At 36.9% G+C, this 18,506-nt stretch overlaps 1 protein-coding gene across 1 annotated transcript; it reads right to left on the bottom strand.

Annotated features, from left to right (window-relative positions):
• Positions 1 to 9,046: 9,046 nt before the first annotated feature.
• LOC141380172 (CD48 antigen-like) lies at positions 9,047 to 13,882 on the bottom strand. Its single transcript, XM_073937291.1, has 4 exons — positions 13,716 to 13,882; positions 13,274 to 13,576; positions 9,712 to 9,999; positions 9,047 to 9,618 (listed from the first exon to the last, which is right to left on the bottom strand). The coding sequence occupies exons 1-4, from the start codon at positions 13,777 to 13,779 to the stop codon at positions 9,446 to 9,448; spliced, it is 828 nt and encodes a 275-aa protein (XP_073793392.1). The 5' UTR covers positions 13,780 to 13,882; the 3' UTR covers positions 9,047 to 9,445.
• Positions 13,883 to 18,506: the final 4,624 nt, after the last annotated feature.

Raw genomic sequence — 18,506 nt, 5'->3', positions numbered from 1 at the left:
GTGCTCACCGTAGCAGATGTTTATTTATTTTGGACTTATTTTTATTTTGATTATATATTTATTGTGGGATTTACGCATTAGTTACATCGCTAAGTCTCCTAAACAAAAGAAAAACAAACAAACATGGAATAAACTGTATACTAGTACTCTCAAAAATAGTATCGCAAAAATGCAGTTTTCACTGACTTTCACTTCTCTATAATTTAATAAACAACTTTGCCTGCTTTAAGGATTTGTGATTTCTCTTCATTAATGATGTAATAAATTTAATGAGGTCAGATTAAATATAATGGCGTCAGATAAATAATTGATTTAAACACTCCATCCTTCAGCAGCTTTGTTTTCATTATTGGTTAAGAATAGCAGTGTAAGCTTCCAGCCTTACATAACACTACACAATTGATCTCTCATACTGCAGCTTTGTTGTTTATGATGAGTTTGGTGCACGTACAACACTTAGATGTTTAAATAGCTGCAGTACAATGACTGTGCCACAAGAAAAAGTGTGCAAACCTTCTTGGATCTTGAAGGGGCTTTAAGTACTTTAACATGTTAAAGACAAATACCAACGTTGCTGTGGATTTAAGCATACACACACTCCAAGATCAGATTTGAGCTTACACACTTTATAAATGAAGCCCCTGAAGTGAGGATGTAGCTAAGGCACAAAACAGACCTCATGTGTGCATTATTTTCAAATAATTAAATAAACCAGAGTCAGTTACTTATATAATGTATACAGTTCACTCAGCTGAAGCCACTGTTCAGATGTTGTAAGACATTTGTCAGATTTTTGTCCTCAAACTTTTGCTGTGTGTAGGAGGTTTCTTACACGTCAACCAAAGGCTTCTTGTGCTTTGACTGATTTTTGACTGCTGTAGCTGTGAAATAACTGAATTCATTCAGCGTAGTAATATGGAACTGTAATGCATTCAAAACCCGCTGAAACTACTTTGCATGTTTATCTGAAAATAACTTTCTTATGCTCTTGATTTTTTTGAAAGAAAAAAAAATTATTATGATAAAATGTGCAGATTACTTTTGCAAAAAAAAAAAAAAAGTCTTTATAAATGCATTAAAAAGTTTTAACATACAGGTTCATGTTCTGTCATCAATTGGTGCTCCAGCAATGAGTTTAGGACTGTCTGATGAAAACAAAATTGTCCTTTTGCAGTTCACCAACCGCTTCAGAGCAGAATTAAGATTAATGAATTATGACAGGTCAATGTGAACAAAAAAAAATTAACATGATCTTCCAGACTAGACTGATAGACATATACAGCAGATCCTATTGAAATCTGATATATGGCAATATATGCAAATCAAGTTCACATACAGTTGAAGTCAGAATTATTAGCCCCCCTTTGAAATTTATTTTATTTTTTATATTTCCCAAATGATGTTTAAAAGAGCAAGGACATTTTCACAGTATGTCTGATAATATTTTTGTTTTCTGGAGAAAGTCTCATTTTTGTTTTATTTAGCCTACACTGTTAGACATTTCTGTAATTTGCTCAGTTATTTACTGTATTTCACCCAGTACAATACTGCAAATTCTTTTTACAGTAAATAACTGGATTTACTGTAGCATTATGGGAACAATATATACAGTGATTTACTGTATTTGTAAAAATTCGTGTATTTTACATATTTTCCACAACGCCACCTTGCGGCGATTCAATTACTCTGCACCTCAGGATTTGACAAATTTGTCTGAGGACCCTGGAGCAATTCTGGAGGACAATTTATCAGCGTGCCTGACGAACATGCTGGATTTAACAGACTTTACTGTGGTAAGCTGAGGCAGTGTTTCATTTTACAGAATGTTTTGTGGACGAGAATAAAACAAATTAATGTATCCAGTTGGCTAATATTATTTTCTCTGGATTGGAGTTCTATCGGCTATTTGAGAAACGTAACATCTATTTAGTTGTTACCTTTATTTAGTTTATTACATTAACACTGCTATTACTTTAAATAAGACTGTTTATGACTATTAGCCATTGTTCTCGTCATATCTTTTTATTTATTTACATAGGAACCGGTGTTGCAGCGGGTTTTGGTTTAGGGGGGAACCAAGAATGATAGAGACAGTTTCGGAGGACACATAAGCACAAACAGTCCGACGGAGAGTATTTTCCCCCAGAAGAATATAAATGAAAGACTAACAAATAATCAAGGTAAAAACGCGTCTGTCTGTGCTGACAACACTCGACGTTGATTTGAGCACCTTTATAACTTGGTTAGCATTTGCTTGGCGACTTGGCTGAAAAAATGGTAACGTTAGCTAGACTGAGCTAAGTTAACACTGAATTGAACTCATTTTAACGTGCAACATTTAACTTATATTGATTTTACATATATTAACTGTTGTAAAGTCATTTTCTCTGGTTTGTAGTAACATTATCAAACGTTAGCTTGAGAAATAATATCGCGACGTAACGTATAATAACGTTACTAACACTAACGTAAATTATACAACAGTGATGTAATGTACTTCTCCATACTTTATTTTTCGGCCATATTCAGCTGTAAAGAATCAAGGTCATCCTGAATTAGAATTTATTGAAATGTCTTGTCGACTCTGAAGAAATTTTATTAGTGCATGTATAAAAAGCAGAAAATGATCAGTGATGTATTCTTGCAGACTTTGCCTTTATTTTTCCGCCATATTCAGCTGTAAATGCCAATCACCTTTGGCATGGAAATTAATTCAAGGTCATCCTGAAATAGAATTAATTGAATATTTCATGTCAACTATGGCAGAATTCTCAGCAATAGCAGTAAAAAAACAGATGTTTTTGCAGACTTCATTTTGTTTTTGCCTTTTAAATTGGCATAAATGTCATGTCAAGTCTAAAGAACATGTGTGTAAATGAGTATGTGTTTGAGTGTTTCTCAGAGATGGGTTGCAGCTGAAAGGGCATCTGCTGCGTAAAACATATGCTGGATAAGTTGGCGGGTCATTCCGGAGTGGCGACCCCAGATTAATAAAGAGGCGCTAAGCCTGAAAGAAAATGAATGAATGAAAAGGAGGGCTGTCATGGTGGCGCAGTGGGTAGCAAGATCGCCTCACAGCAAGAAGGTTGCTGTTTCGAGCCTCGGCTAGGTAAGTTGGCATTTTTGTGTGGGGTTTGCATGTTGTTCGCATGGGTATGTGTGTGAATACAAGAGTGTATGGATGTTTTCCAGTGATGGGTTGCAGCCGGAAGTGCATCTGCTGTGTAAAAAATATGCTGGATAAGTTGGCGGTTCATTCATCTGGGGTCCACTGTGGCGACCCCAGATTAATAAAGGGACTAATCCAAAAAGAAAATGAACGAATGAGTTGTTAAGGATCTTTGCCAGATGTATCCCATTAAAGGTTTTATTTTTACTTTTTTAACATGGTAAAAAATGAATGGTGATAGATCTCCCTCAAAATACCTGAGACTACATTACAATCTTACACTGCTTGACTTTTGTGGGATGTTAGAATTGATACATTTATGGTTTAAACTAGATGGTGAGCAAAACTAGATTTCTGGTTAGTCTCTGAATTAAAATCTGGTGTGAAAGCAGACTCTACAGTCTCCGCTGCACTGTTAAATCACCAATTTATGGTTAAGCTTATATGTAAACATACAAATACATGTAAAAAGAAGAAAATGATATTGTAAATTTTATTAAAATCTTTTACATAGTGAATTCTTTTGTTCATTCATTCATTTTCTTGTCGGCTTAGTCCCTTTATTAATCTGGGGTCGCCACAGCGGAATGAACCGCCAACTTATCCAGCAAGTTTTTACGCAGCAGATGCCCTTCCAGCCGCAACCCATCTCTGGGAAACATCCACACACACACTCATACACTACGGACAATTTAGCCCACCCAATTCACCTGTACCGCATGTCTTGTGACTGTGGGGGAAACCGGAGCACCCAGAGGAAACCCACGCAAAGGCAGGGAGAACATGCGAACTCCACACAGAAAAGCCAACTGAGCCGAGGTTTGAACCAGCGACCTTCTTGCTGTGAGGCGACAGCACTATCTACTGCGCCACTGCCTCGCTGACATATAGAATTTACATTGTTAAAATATTGTCCAGAGCATCCAGAACTGATTTTCTCATTCCATTTATGTTTGTAGTTACTTGGGTTATAACATCAGACTGCAATATCATTCATACAGTGTAAAGAAATTCTGGCTTCAACATAATCCCTTTGTGTTGGTTCAACATGAAGGATTTAAGTTAACTTATTCGCTTTTTCAAATATAAATGGATTGAACATTAAACAATTAACTTGTCCCCCCAAAAAACTTAAGACTTGTGTAGTTTCAGCTCATTTTAAATAAGCAAATGTCATTTTTGGCGTATATGTTTATGTATGTGTAAACTATTCACTTTCTGTTTTTTTTGTTTTTATTTTTGATTGCTTCTTCATTTTATTTCAGCTTCCACAAGGAAGCAAGTGAATTAATCAGCAAATGTGAAAACCCCACTTATGGGTGAAGATGATCCTGATGGAGTGAACGCGCAACAGGAGAAAGGTGAACTTTAATCAGATATAAGACACGCTAACCAGTGTGTCAAGAGGCATCCAACCAAGCATATCTGTGGCCAAAGCTCTTCTGAGTTTTGTGTTTTGTGCCTCTAAATAATGTTCTCTGTTTTCCCTGTAGTGCAGAGGAAATTCATATATTGTGTTATTATCGGTCTGTAATTTTTTGTCCATGAAGCTCCTGGCCAGTTTGTCAGTTTGAGAACCAAAGTGTTTTGACTGCGTATATCCAGCAGAGGCCCTCAGAGATTTGTTTTTTTTCCCCCCGGTTGTGATCAGCTTCCTCTATCTCAACGTTTTAATACACTGTTACATTTCATTGCCAGCGATTAAAGGAATAGTTCAATCAAAAATGAAAATTCACTCACTATTTACTCTTCCGAAACTTTGTGTTTCTTTTTGTTGATTACTAAAGAAGATATTCAGAAAAATGTCAGAAACCTTTAAACAATAAGTTGGTGATTACAGACTAAGTTCAAAATAACTTCTTTGTGTTCAACAGAAAAAGGAAAATGCATAAAGGTTTGTGACATGGAGGATGAGTGATTGAAAACAAAAGATAAACTAATAAACTACATAAAGTGTAATTAAATAAAAAGTGCTTGTGTGCTTTAACTTTTTTCATTTTTGCAATAAAGTTTTCTCACATCCATGAATTGGGCATCAGTAGATGTTGCTCCAGCAGAGACTTCAGCAAATGTTTTCTGTCTGTAAATCACAATCTAAAAATAAAGCTGGATCCCTGTAAAACAACATTGGGTCAAATATGGACAACCCCAACATTTGGTTATTTCTTTCAGTTTAAATTAAATTGCACTTTTTTTAACCCAATGGTTGGGTGCATCCATATTTGACCCAACGTTGGCATTTTTTGGATTGCAATATACGTTAAAACATCAATTAATGTCACAATTTTTGCAACATTTGGCTATAGTGTCAGCATTTGATGTAAAAAAATGGAAGCACTTGGCATCATTGCTGAACCTAAATATGCACAAAGATAGTCCTGCAAAATGCAGATCAGAATTTGACTTGTTCACGCATTTATTTTCTGTGACGGTGCTCAGTTCTCCTTTTAACTCATTTTAACCTCAGTGCATTTTTGATCTAGCAGTCAGCAGCTTCCCAGAATGCTGTTTTAACAAAAACACCCACATCTATTAAGATATGACAGCTTTAAACAGGTTTCCTGATAATACGTCTAAAAGACTAAACAGAGCTAAACAAAGCAGAGCTGAATTATTGTGTTATTAAAGCTGTTTTTCACCCAAAGAATGAGGCACAATAATTAAATTTAGATGAAAGCAAGTTTATTTAATAATGTAAATAAGGCACACATTAACACAAAACAAAATGTAATGCCTCAAATTACAGTTCTTTTGCATGTCAACTTCACAGGAAGAGAGAGCTGTACTTTAATTATATATTAGTAATAATAGTATATTGTTAACATTCAGTGAGTTACATATACCATTAATGTGACGTCCAATTGATCTAATACTATTAGGCTTGTGTGAGATAAAAAAAAAAAAAAAACAGTACCATTTTACAATAAGTACATGAATAAAGATGTATTAATACGTAAACTAAACATTACTTTATTATGAATTAATGATGAATTAAGGTGTGTGGTAATCATGAACTAATATTTACACTTCAACATGATTGACAAGAGTTTATGTGTGAATAATGGTTACCTAAATTACTTGTTAGTGCATGTTGTTAATAAATGTATTAATTAACATTTAAGTTTAAGCTAAATGCAACCAACATTGTTTTCATGAGCTGTTAATGTATAATTGTCATGACTTTACTTGAAGGGGCATATCACCATTAACTCATCCTTAACTACTCATGAACTTCTGTGTTTAAACTGTTCTTGTTGATGTTGACAGAACATTTTTCTATTGTTATTCAATGTAAATCAACTAGTTGGACGTGCATAAGGAGTTCATGAGTAGTTAAGGATGAGTTATGGTGATGTGCCCTTCCAGGTAAAGTCATGACATAATTATAGCTCGTGAGTTCATGATGTTTAAATTAAGCATAAACTAATACATTAATTATCAAACAATCATGTACTAACAAGTAATTAAACTAATGTTATTCACACATAATCTCTTGTGACTCATGTTGTAGTTAAAGTTAGTTTATGATTAGCGCATACATTAACTCATCATTAGTCCATAATAATGTTTAGTATTCATATTAACACATTTTTATTCATGCACTGTTATTGTAAAGTGTTACCAAAAAATTATAAAAAAAGGACAGTTTGACAGAAATTTAATAATCAGTTTACAATAAAAACATTACACACATATATATGTGACACTAAGAAAGCATACAAAAGACAACAAAATGTAAAACACAAAAATATTAACCACATGACACAGTTGTATAGTTAAGCTGAATGTTAATGGTTGTATAAAACAAAAGCTTTAAGAAATATAGCTGCAAACAGCCATTACTTGGGTTGAGTATTAAGAGACAGTTTGGAGTTTATAAGCAAAAAAGTTTTTTTTTTTTTGGTTCAGAGTGTAGTTTGAAGGCTTGGTTGTGTTTATAAGATGCAAAACAATGTGTGCTCATGCTTCACTTGTAGAAAATCCTGTTATTTTTTCATAAATCTCACTTTAATTATATACAGCTACTCCGCTAACATGAAAACGACTGTCATATTTCCTAGTTCCTCTGAAAGGCGTCCTCAAGTGGCTCTGATTGGTTAGCTAACATAATGTGCTGTGAACGTAATATGAAACACTCTCATATATTTTGCGAGTTCATTATTTGAGATGTAGAATGCAGGGAAAGCGTCTGCATAGAGAGAGACACTGCAGCGCTGCTGAAGATTGTGTGTTTACAGCGGTTTGACTCATAAATATGAATTTGTAGCTAAATTGTTAACAGTGCTAAACAGCATTTCCCTTTGTTTACATCCTTGTTTATAGCTTTCCTACAACATACCGTTAACGCTAGACACTGTGTATGTAACAGTTAAATTTTAACAAATAAATATAATTACAGGTTGTGGCTCATAATCCACAGTTTCGTCTATTATGGTTGGAGCGACTCCTTCTTTGAGGAGTTTAGTCGAATCCAGCACTGAATTGGGAGAGATTCTGAAAGTTCTCCTTTGTCAAATGCTAGCTATATTTTTTCAAATTTTCTGGGTTGTTTAATGACAACACATGTCTATCATAAACTCCCAAGTTTGTTATTGATACATTAAAGCGTTTAGGAGATACAGCCTCATGTCAATCTGATCACTAGGTAGCAATGTGCCAAAACAGTGCAGGAAATTGTTGGTCACTGTTGTATTATCTTTATAAACTGCAAGTTTGATTATGATAATACTTCAAGGAAATATAGCCTGATGTCCACCTGAACACTATGTGGCACTTTGCAGAAATAATGTAGGTAACCTCAGGTCATAGTTGTCATAACAAATACCCATTTTAGTCTGAATAAGACAAAGTGTTATAGAAATATACACTGCATTCTATTCTGAAGGCCTCATCCCATATGCCCAAATCCAATCAAAAGTGGGTCGCACACTATGGTGTGTTCTGTCTTTACATGTTTGTCTACACCAGGTGTCACCAGCCCTGTTCCTGGAGATCTAGGTGTGTTTAGCCAGGGTTGCAACTGAAATCTGTAGCAGGGTAGATCTCCAGCAACAGGGTTGGTGACCCCTGGTCTATACGATACTAAGCAATGTGAACAGATACCCTCAGAGAAAACGGTGTTTACAGTTCTAAAAAGCATGGTGTGTCACAGCGGGTCCAGTGTGAGACCCCCTTAAGGGTTTATGCTCTTAAGTGACAGCTTCAAAGAAATGAAGGGTGTAGGAGACAACAAAAGTTGTTTTTGGAATACACTTCTGAGTCATCACAATGGGACGACCATTGAAGTGTGGCATCATTGCACTTTTTGTCAGCTAGTTGGTCCCCACAGAACACACTCGATATGATAGTTACATTGTGCAGGCTGTGCTTCATTCTTTGTTTATTTATTTAATATTATGAACTTAATTTTGAAGGTCATGTTTGTTTTCACTCTGAAGTGAAGTGACTGTTGTCATGTATGGCTACTCAGGAGTGTAGGTGCCTTTCTTAATGATGCCTCAGCCGAGTATTGGAGATGGAGAGAGTGTTCTTCTTCCCAAACCTTTTTCGAAAACCTAACTTTCATAGTATTTCTTTTTTTTTTACAATGGAAGTCAATGGTTACAGGTTTCTAAACATTTTTAAACAGCTTCTTTTGTGTTCAGCGATAAAACAAAAATAACAGAAGTTTAAAACCACATAAACACTCAAAACTTTAAGGCAACCAGCTTCAGCACATTTTTGAGTTTACACAAGCGCTATCCAAGCACTGCACTTGACTCGATTTAAGTTGAGTAAACTCAAAAATGTGCTAAAGCTAGTTGATTTAAAGCTTTAAGTTGAGTAATTTTTTATTTTTTTTATTTTTTTTATAATTATTTTTAATTTATTTTTTTTGCATTGAGGGGGAGTAAATAGTTACTATATTTTCATTTACTCCAGGACACATTTCTTAATAACATTTAAAAATTATGACGCTTGCCATTCCAGCCATTTTTTACTTAATTCACAGATATTAAAATGTTGAAATTTTGAGTCTGTAACAAACAGTTTTTTTTGTTTGTTTTGGTCCAGCTACACATGTAAAGCCCCAAAAAAATAACATTTGTTAAATTTGTATGTGAAACCAGCTGGTTGGTAGAACAAATAGTTTTATTGTTTATTGCACTTCATTAATGTTTCTTGGTTACTCATTAGTCAAGTGGAATCGGATAATTAAATAAAAAATAGACCAATCTCTTGTAGCGAACTAAGGTGGATTCAATCTGTCAATGATATTTACCCCAATAGCTGGAATCATTCAAGAACCTCTACGGTTGATTCGGTGATGATTTCTGCTTCTTCCTGCACATGCTTCTCCTTCCCAAGACTTCTGGATCTGAACTCATAAATTAGTACAGCCACCATGGCCACGCCCACCATAGCAGAGAGAGCAAATAGGATCACAGCTTTGTGAAAGAGGCCATCTTCTAAAGGAATAAAACGTTAAACTGTTAGCAGTTAAAATGTTTGCGCTTTTTTGTGGAATTAACTAATAATTGCTAGTATTGTATCTGCCATACCGGAGCCTGTGCTACAAAGTGTGTCGATGTCCAGATGTGCTGTGTGGTTTCTGATGGGATTGTTGACCACACAGCTGTAGGTGTTTTTATCCTCATTTTCCACTTCCAGAGGTAGAGAGAGGCTGACGCTGAGGTTAGACACACTAATGTTGGACAATACACTGTTTCCTTTGTACCAGGAGAGACTCACAGCGCTCACATTCACTGAACACAGCAACAAACATCTGGACTCTGAAGAAGTAGTTGGGCAGATATTGTAACTGGAAATGACAGGAATTGGTAGCGGAGCTAAAAAAAACATTAAGAATAAATTAGATTTAAATAAAGTATTGCCCGATAAACTTCAATAAGATTTGGCAACATAAGCTACAGTGACCACAGAACACAGTAAGCATGTGTAAAATTTTCTGGTTATGAACATAACTGACGGTCCCCAAAAGAAAGGAATAGAGATGTGTGTCTGAGACACTTTAAGAGTATGCTAGATGACCAGTCACTGTGAAGAGTAAGAAAACAGGCCAATGAATGATTATGAGTTGGCAGAGCTCAGCTCCGCAGGTGCTAGTGATTACAGTTTTTCTCGATTGCTTGGATGCAGTTGTCAACTGAAACTCCACATTTTCAAAACAGTTAACACACAGGCCTAAACAGCGGCACTCATGGTCAAAATGACACATTTTGCTTGCAAAAGGCACATATCGTGTAAAAACATTTAACATATGCAACAAAAGCTAGTTTTACCTTCAAACTACACAACTTGCAAACAAGTATATGAGCTCTTACAATTAATCATTACACAATAGACAACAAAATACAAAATACAGAACTCAAAATGCACCACCATTGCTTGCCATTGTAGCTTATAGCCAATGGCATTTGTTGTCTCTATTTGGGCTGTCAAATTGGCCTTTTTGCAAAGAATTGGATCAAGAATAAGATGTGCTTTGATTGAATATATATTGAATTCATGACATTTTTCAAACTGTGGCTGAAAACTGAAATACTAAACAGACAAAAGTGATAAAATACTGTAAATATTAGAGAAAACACATGTAAACTAATATACAGTCAAAACTATTAGGAGTATAGGACATAGCCATATTGACCTTCTCCATCAATGCTGGCACAGAACAACACAGACCTTCCGTCGTTTTTATAAGGTTTGCAGAATGATGGCTAATTGAAGATTTGTGTGAAGGAGTGTCAAACCGGTGCTTCAGTGATTTCATACTGATGTTGGTTGTTTTTAATAGTTAGGAATAGATGGATTCTGTTTGGTTACCAAAACTAAAACAATGGAGTTTGGACTGCTTGAATGACATCCGTGTTAACTGTTTTGAAAAACGGTGGGGAAAATGTGTCAACCCAATGAGAAATGGTTTATACATTTGCAAGACCTGTCCTCTGCTCTGCTGGGATGGTGATAATGAAAATGAAGAGGAACCTAGTTTCTTTAACCAGGTCAAAGCAAACTAGAAAAACTGTAATCATTGGTAGAGTATATAACCAGTGCAGTGGCTTTTTGACTCCGCTAAAGAGCCAAACCAGCTGGAGACCCGGCTGCTATAGCAAAGGAGACACACGTTTCTGTACCCTACTCTGTGGCTGAACGGCGCTTATGGGGTTGCCATCAGGGATCATACATAACTCGCACTGATCCCCACCACCTAGTTATTCCAAGTGGGCATACTAGACATCGTACTGGGCCAGGCACCTGGCTCCTCCGCTGAACAGGGTTCTGGGGGCCTCAGAGGAACTCTCTAAGGTACGTTAGTTGGGGAACTCATTAGGGAAAAAAGACAGAGCAAGCATTTTTGGATGGTCCCACGGTGCACATCTAAGGGATGGGAGATCAACTGCCACTGTTTACCTCATCATTGGCACTGATTGCAGATCTGTTGCTTCAGTGACAGGAGCAGACCACGGTTGAGACATTTTGCCTCAATGCTTCAAAGAGACGTAAAGTAAATAAATACATATGATGCAGATTAAAACATCTTGTGTCCTCAATGAGTGGCTCAAACTCGCTAATTCAAAGGCAGAAGTTGGCGAACGTGCAACAAATTTAATCATATGGTAAACACAAAACAACTGAAGCTCCATCTGAGCTCCTTCACGGGACTCAGCGTTTGTAAACACTGGCTATAATGGGTTTGAGGTGAGACTAAATGGTCTCACCTCCGCCCACACTCGTTAGCGATACCAAACCGGCCAATCATAGAGCTTATGTTATGCGTCGTTGCAATGAAAAGCTACATTTTTTAAAGGTGCGCGTCAGAGTGGGTGATGACGGTGAGGGGTATGTGACCGTGTGAAGGAATGTAAAAGTTTTAAAATCAATGACTATGTGAATTTTAAGGCTAATTTATACTTCTGCATCAAGCGCACACGTATGCTACAGCACAGCCTATGCATGGACGCATAGCCCTCATCGTGGCCAACGGCGACACTGATGCACACCTCTTAAAAAATGTAACTACACGTCGCAATGATGTGAAGAGCAGGCTCTGTGATTGGTCGGCTTGGCAGCGCTGACGAGTATGGGCGGATGTGAGAGCTGCACGAGCTTGATGCAGTGAGTGTTTACAAGTATGGAGTCCTATGAAGGAGCTCCAGATGGAAACAGCTGTTTTGTGTTTACCTTATGATTAAAGTTGTTGCATGTCCGCCAATTCCAACCTCAAAATGAGCGAGTTTAAGCCACTTGTATATTAAGGTAGCATTAAAAAAAAAAAAATACCAGTGAAGAAACAGAGGAACATAAACACCTCACTGCCAGCTAGAGCTTCAGAAGTGTTATTGCAGAGCAACAGAAACAGCGCGCAGAAGTATAAATGCACAACAACGCGCAAGGCATGTGCCATGGGTCACACCGATCACTCGACATAGAAGTATAAACCAGACTTTACAGTTTTGTCTCTTTTCTATAATACCCAGCTGACTGTATTCTATTTGACCTTTTCTACATCATTGTGCTTTGAGATTTAAAATGTTCTATTGTAACTCATATTACCTCTGGCAATTATTATAATTTTTTTGTTTCCCTTTTTGTTTTGCTTTGTTCTGTTGTCTACAGTATTTTTTATTTTATTTTTTTTGTTATAGGACAGGGGTGTCAAACTCAATTGCTGGAGGGCCGAAGCCCTGCACAGTTTAGTTCCAACCCTGCTCCAACAAACTTACCTGTAGGTTTCAAACAAACCTGAAGGACTCAATTAGATTGATCAGGTGTGTTTAATTAGTGTTGGAACTAAACTGTGCAGAGCTGCGGCCCTTTTGGAACTGAGTTTGACATCTGTGTTATAGGAATTATACCTTTTCTATATATGTTTGTACAAAACAATTTGAATAAATTTTTTTGTATCAGTGAATAGGAGTTTTTTTTATATAAACATATTTATTATTTATTATTCCATATTTTTTTTAATGATACTATTATTTCTAATGTTAGCAATGCAACATGAATCACAGTTTAAGTTTCCATAACAAGAAGTGCACAAATTTGTCAATTTACAAAAAAAAAAAAAAAAGTGGCTATATACATCAGACAGGGTGTTCTCACCATAGACAGTCAGCCGGAATGTGTCGAGTAGACTTGATGTTCGCGTGTTGATTACTTTAAAATCTCCAGAATCTTTTGTTCTGATGTTGTTGATGGTCAGAGATCCATTCTGATCCAGCGTCAGTCTGCCTCTGAAACTCCCATCAAGAACTTCTTCATGCAATGTGATTTTATTGCTGCTGATCTGAGCTATAAGAGTCTTCTGATGTCCAAACTTCCACTCGATGTCCCCGTCTCTCTGTATTTCTAGAGTGACTGATTCTCCATCCATCACTGGTTTCACTGTTACAGCATCAGACACACCTGGATAATAAAGAGAATGATAAATTGATACTGTTTATTTATTTTTTTTAAATATTAAAACAAATTAATTTACACTTGAAGATGACATTGTAAAATAATCTCACTGATTTGAACACCACTGTATAAATGTGCAACTTACCAAATAGATGCAATAGTGTCCAACTGAAGACAGTCAGGTGAATCATTTCTTTCAGTTTGAGCATCAGAACAGATAGAAAACAGAATATTTCAGCTGTACAAAGCGAAAGATTGGTTTCATTAACTGCAACAGTTAGCAATGTCCTGAACGAGACGGATATGAAAGTGCTGTGTGAAAAAATACATCCGAGCAGCACCTCCTGTCTGAGCGTTTTTGTCTTCTCACCTTGTCTTATTTGGTAATAGTGATGTCTCAGTTTCTGTATTGTGATATTTCATTACCAGTTTGTATTCCTTTATAAAAGATACAACATCAATAAGATAAAAATTTAAAATAAAATGGGCATCACGGTGATTGCACGATTGCCTCACAGCAAGAAGGTCAGTGGTTTGAGCCTCAGCGTCAGTTGGTATTTCTGTGTGGAGTTTGCATGTTTGTCCCGCGTTCGCGTGAGTTTCCTCCGGGTGCTCCAGTTTTCCCCACAAGTCCAAAGACATGCGCTATTGAACTAGATAAGCTTAATTAGCTGTAGTGTATGTGTGTGAATGAGTGCATGTGAGTGTTTCCCAGTGATGGGTTGCAGCTGGAAGGACATCTGCTGCGTAAAACATATGCTGAATAAGTTGGCGGTTCATTCCGCTGTGGCTAACCCCAGATTGATAAAGGGAATAGTCTGAATATAAAATAAATGAATGAATGAAAAATAAAATGAAATAAAAAAATAAACACCTTCATGTCTTTAGATTATCTTTAGATGCATTCACTATTGGGTGTCTTACTTAAATAAACAAAACCTCTGTAAACCATGAAATGATCAGAGGAGCAAAGAGTGATGGGAGTCTAGTAATACAAAAATCCCGGCAAGAAGGTCGCTGGTTAAAGTCCCTTTTGAATTGTGTCTGACAATCTCAGCATGCAAATCCAGATACTGTGTCTGTGACAACCTCACAAATTTAGACAAACAGTTGGCAGTAATCTTGCTGGAAATACCCTGAGTGTATTTTGATATCTGGGACGTGACATAATGATATAAGACATGATTTTGTGCTAGTTAATCCTCCACTGCACGGTGTCACCATATGGTAACATGATCCTTATGTTAATTTCCCTGCCACAGTTTCTTAAAGACCAACATTAATTTTTTTTTTTTTTTTGTTGGAAAGAGAAGACGTTAGAGTAGCTACTGATGTGCTTTGGTTAAGTCAAATGACATGCTGTGTTTTTCTGTACCGCGATTTCTAACAGACTGGCATTTAAAGTGAGTAATTGCTAAATGCAAATGTACAGTAAACCTCAATAAAACCAAAGAATCAAATTACGTCAGATCCACAAAAAAATCTGAAACAACACCTTCGGTAAGTTATGATGACATATTCACAACAAACATTTTTTTTAATCAAATTAGTTTTTTGTAAATCGATCAAATGTGTGTGTTACCAAATGGCAACACTGTGCAATAGTGGAACATGCAATATTGCAATGCGTTAGCTGGCTAGCAAGGTCAGCGGTGAAATCCTAAGTTGTAACAATAACAACATGAATGCTAGTAATATAATGTTGATTAGTTGTATGTTAATGACATTTGCATTATGGATAAAATGTAGCTTTATGGTGTATGTATGGTAAGTGAAACAAGAAAAGAACAGAACTGGCTCTTCCTGCAAATGAAAGTGAGGGTGAGATGGGTTTTAGTGACCATGAGAATGATGCAGACTGGACATTTGATAGAGACAGTTCAGGTAAGTTAGCTCAGAAGCAGATAAGACAGGCGTAGTATAGTATATATATATATATATATATATATATATATATATATATATATATATATATATATATATATATATATATATATATATATATATATATGTATACATTGTTAGCTAGTAGCTACATTATTTTGATGCATCTGGATATACTAGACTTGTTATTTATTTCTTATAATATTTACTGGAAAAAATATTTAGATTGATTGTATTTTGTATATATGATAATACAATATTAGGTTTGTTTTTAATAATATTTAGCAAAACAGAATGGAATAAATTAAAGCTGTGTGAATATTAGTTGTTGGAAAGTATGTATAAGGTGACGTTTATAAGTTCTGTGTTAAAGCTTATAATACCGTAACACCAATTAAATAATTTCAAAACAACACAATTATTAATTATAGGGAAAGTTTTAAATTTTTAATTTCTAAGTTAGATCCACTGTTGGCCGTTGTTGTCATATGACAACATATCATAAAGTACCTTAAAAAAATATTTTTTTTCAGTATTTTTTTACAGCACTTCAAGTTAAAGGGCACCTATGGTGAAAAATCAACTTTTCAAGCTGTTTGGACAGACATGTGTGTAAGTATAGTGTATAGACCGTCATATTGGGGTGATACCAGTAAGAGCGGTTTTCAGACCGACCGCAACTTTATGTAGGAGTGCGGTCCCCCCACCCACCAATATTGATTGACAGCCTTGCGTCACAATCATATCCTCAGTTTCTTGTTGCACATCTGCCATTTTCAGCTTGAGTCAAAGCGATATCACTAAAGGAACACCCTCTCTCTAGTTTTTGATGAAAAGCTCATTGGGCTCAACACAAGATCAATATTCTCCACATTATCGATGTAATCGGATTTATTGCTTGTACCTTTTGCGTGGCGCAGCAGCGTGCATTTCAGAGATCTGGGCGTGGGTTTCTGTCGAGGAGCACGCAGCGGAGCTTCGGGTCAGCGGCTCGGCTTTCTGTTGGGGTGCACGCGCCGGAGCTTCTGGTCAGCGGCTCAGCGCAGCGCTGTTATGTTTGCCCTGGTGGAGGCCTGTGTTTGGAGTTCTGGAATATGTGGTGGGATGATTCGGGACACTTCATGTTTCTGCCACATCACTGAGTGTATGGTGTGCCGTGCCTTGGCGCATTCGGTGCTTCAGTCAAACTTAATTCAGTGTGTGGTTATTAGTCTCGGTGTACAAGCTCAGCACGTGTACACCGAGACTATACAAAGACACAAATAATTTTGTTCTCTCTGCTTGGTCTGTGTCCGACTCGTACATGTACGGCTGAATGCTCATCCTAGCTTAGCTTAGATTAGCTTAGCTCTCTGTCTGTCAGCCTGTCTGTTGCAAACACAGAGCGTAGGAGCTCTTGGCTCCGCCCCCTTGTTACGTTGGGTGGGAAGCCAAAACTGTGAAGCAACCTAAAACAGCAAACTGTGTAAATGCCCCCAACATGACACGTTTTAACACATTATAATAAAAACATCTGAACTGTATGTAAAACTGGACCTAAACTGGCACATTCAGAAGAACCATAATATTAATATTAAATCATAAAATAGGGGTAAACCATGTGCCCTTTAAGCCATTTAAAGAAAAGAAAAACAGTCAAATATATATTTTTAATAGATTTATCATAATGCGTGTCAGGGTTTCAGGAAGGATGAAGGAGCGAGGACTCAAATGCAACATAAGATGGTATTTATTAATAAAAATAACACAAAAAGGACAACAAAAACTACACCGAGGGGGAAAAACACAACTATAAAACAAACACTCAAACAAACTTGGATGGGCTGGCAAGACAACAGGACTGGATAGCACAGGACATGGAAATAACGACGACGAACTGGCACAGGACTGGAAACATGAGGGGATTGTAAAGCAAAAGTAAATTGACACACAGGTGAACATGACAAACTAATAATGAGTTAACAAGGAGGGTGGGATTGACAGTAGACAGGAGAGCGCATGACACAGAGAGACAACACAAGCCATGCACTCACACAAAACAGGACAAGAACATGCAGCCAATGAGAGAACTCATTAACCGCATGTTCATGACAACACAAGCAACACTGAAGCACACGACAAAAGCACGTGGCCACAATGTAAACACATAGCCACGTGCTTTGACAGATGCAAGACACGAGCACACAATGCATGAAAACACTCACCATGTGCTCACACACGCAGCGTGCATGTTTCATCCCAGCGCCGACCAAAACCGAAACCAACTAGACTGAGACGCTGCCACGCTGGGAATGAAACACCACCCTGCAGACAGACAAAAACACAAACACGAGTACAAGAACGCGCGCGCGTCAGAGGGACGCAGAGCCCGCGCGGCTGCATCAAGCGGGAGCGCGCATGCTCTGCGCACACCCACGAAGGCGCGCGCACACACGGAGACACACACAATGACAGAAACAAGTGCTTGACCCAAGAAATCTTGAGCCGAGCACAACAGGACAGGATTAGACATGACTAGTTACCGGATTCTGCCACCAAAACAAGAATTTACATGACCAGAGTGGCAGAACCCTGACAAATGCGTGCGGTAGAGGGTTGCACATGCTGTGCACTTTTAAAGTCATATGCATCTCTTAATGTTAGAAAGGCCTTATGGTAGAAAAACTTTTTTCTGTCTGGTTTCACTCCTATTTTGCCACTGCTTTTAATACTTTTTATTAGGCTATTTAGATATTTGTCCTTCTATCAAATGTCTTTTTTTGTCACAAAAATAAATTAATTATGTGTTGTGTGCATATTAAACATTAGTGAACCATTTGGTCCCCTGAAATGCTTAGTTTTTTACAGGTAAAACTGTGACCCTTTTCTGTATTTATTTATTCTTTTACACATAGAGAAACAGAAAATAAAGTAGCTGGATATTATGGCACCAGGAAATCCCCAGATGACTCCAATGCCAGCTGTTGCATGTTTCTTCAGCTCATGCTGCGTATGACTAGTATGAAGAAAATGAAATCAGTACATCAGTCATCTTAGTATGTCATGTTTTACT

The sequence above is a fragment of the Danio rerio genome, chromosome 22 (assembly GCF_049306965.1).
Source record: "Danio rerio strain Tuebingen ecotype United States chromosome 22, GRCz12tu, whole genome shotgun sequence".
NCBI classification, from domain to species: domain Eukaryota; kingdom Metazoa; phylum Chordata; class Actinopteri; order Cypriniformes; family Danionidae; genus Danio; species Danio rerio.
The sequence above is the reverse complement of the archived record's forward strand: the minus strand, read 5'-3'. Positions and strand labels throughout refer to the sequence as shown.

Bases quoted from the DNA above. Each gene is read 5' to 3' on its own strand.
- LOC141380172 (XM_073937291.1), bottom strand. From the start codon at position 13,779: ATGCTCAAACTGAAAGAAATGATTCACCTGACTGTCTTCAGTTGGACA. The intron at 10,000-13,273 runs GTGAGAACACCC...TGTTTTTTTTAG, and splicing joins ATTCCGGCTGACTGTCTATG to CTCCGCTACCAATTCCTGTC. The intron at 9,619-9,711 runs GTATGGCAGATA...TTATTCCTTTAG, and splicing joins ACTTTGTAGCACAGGCTCCG to AAGATGGCCTCTTTCACAAA.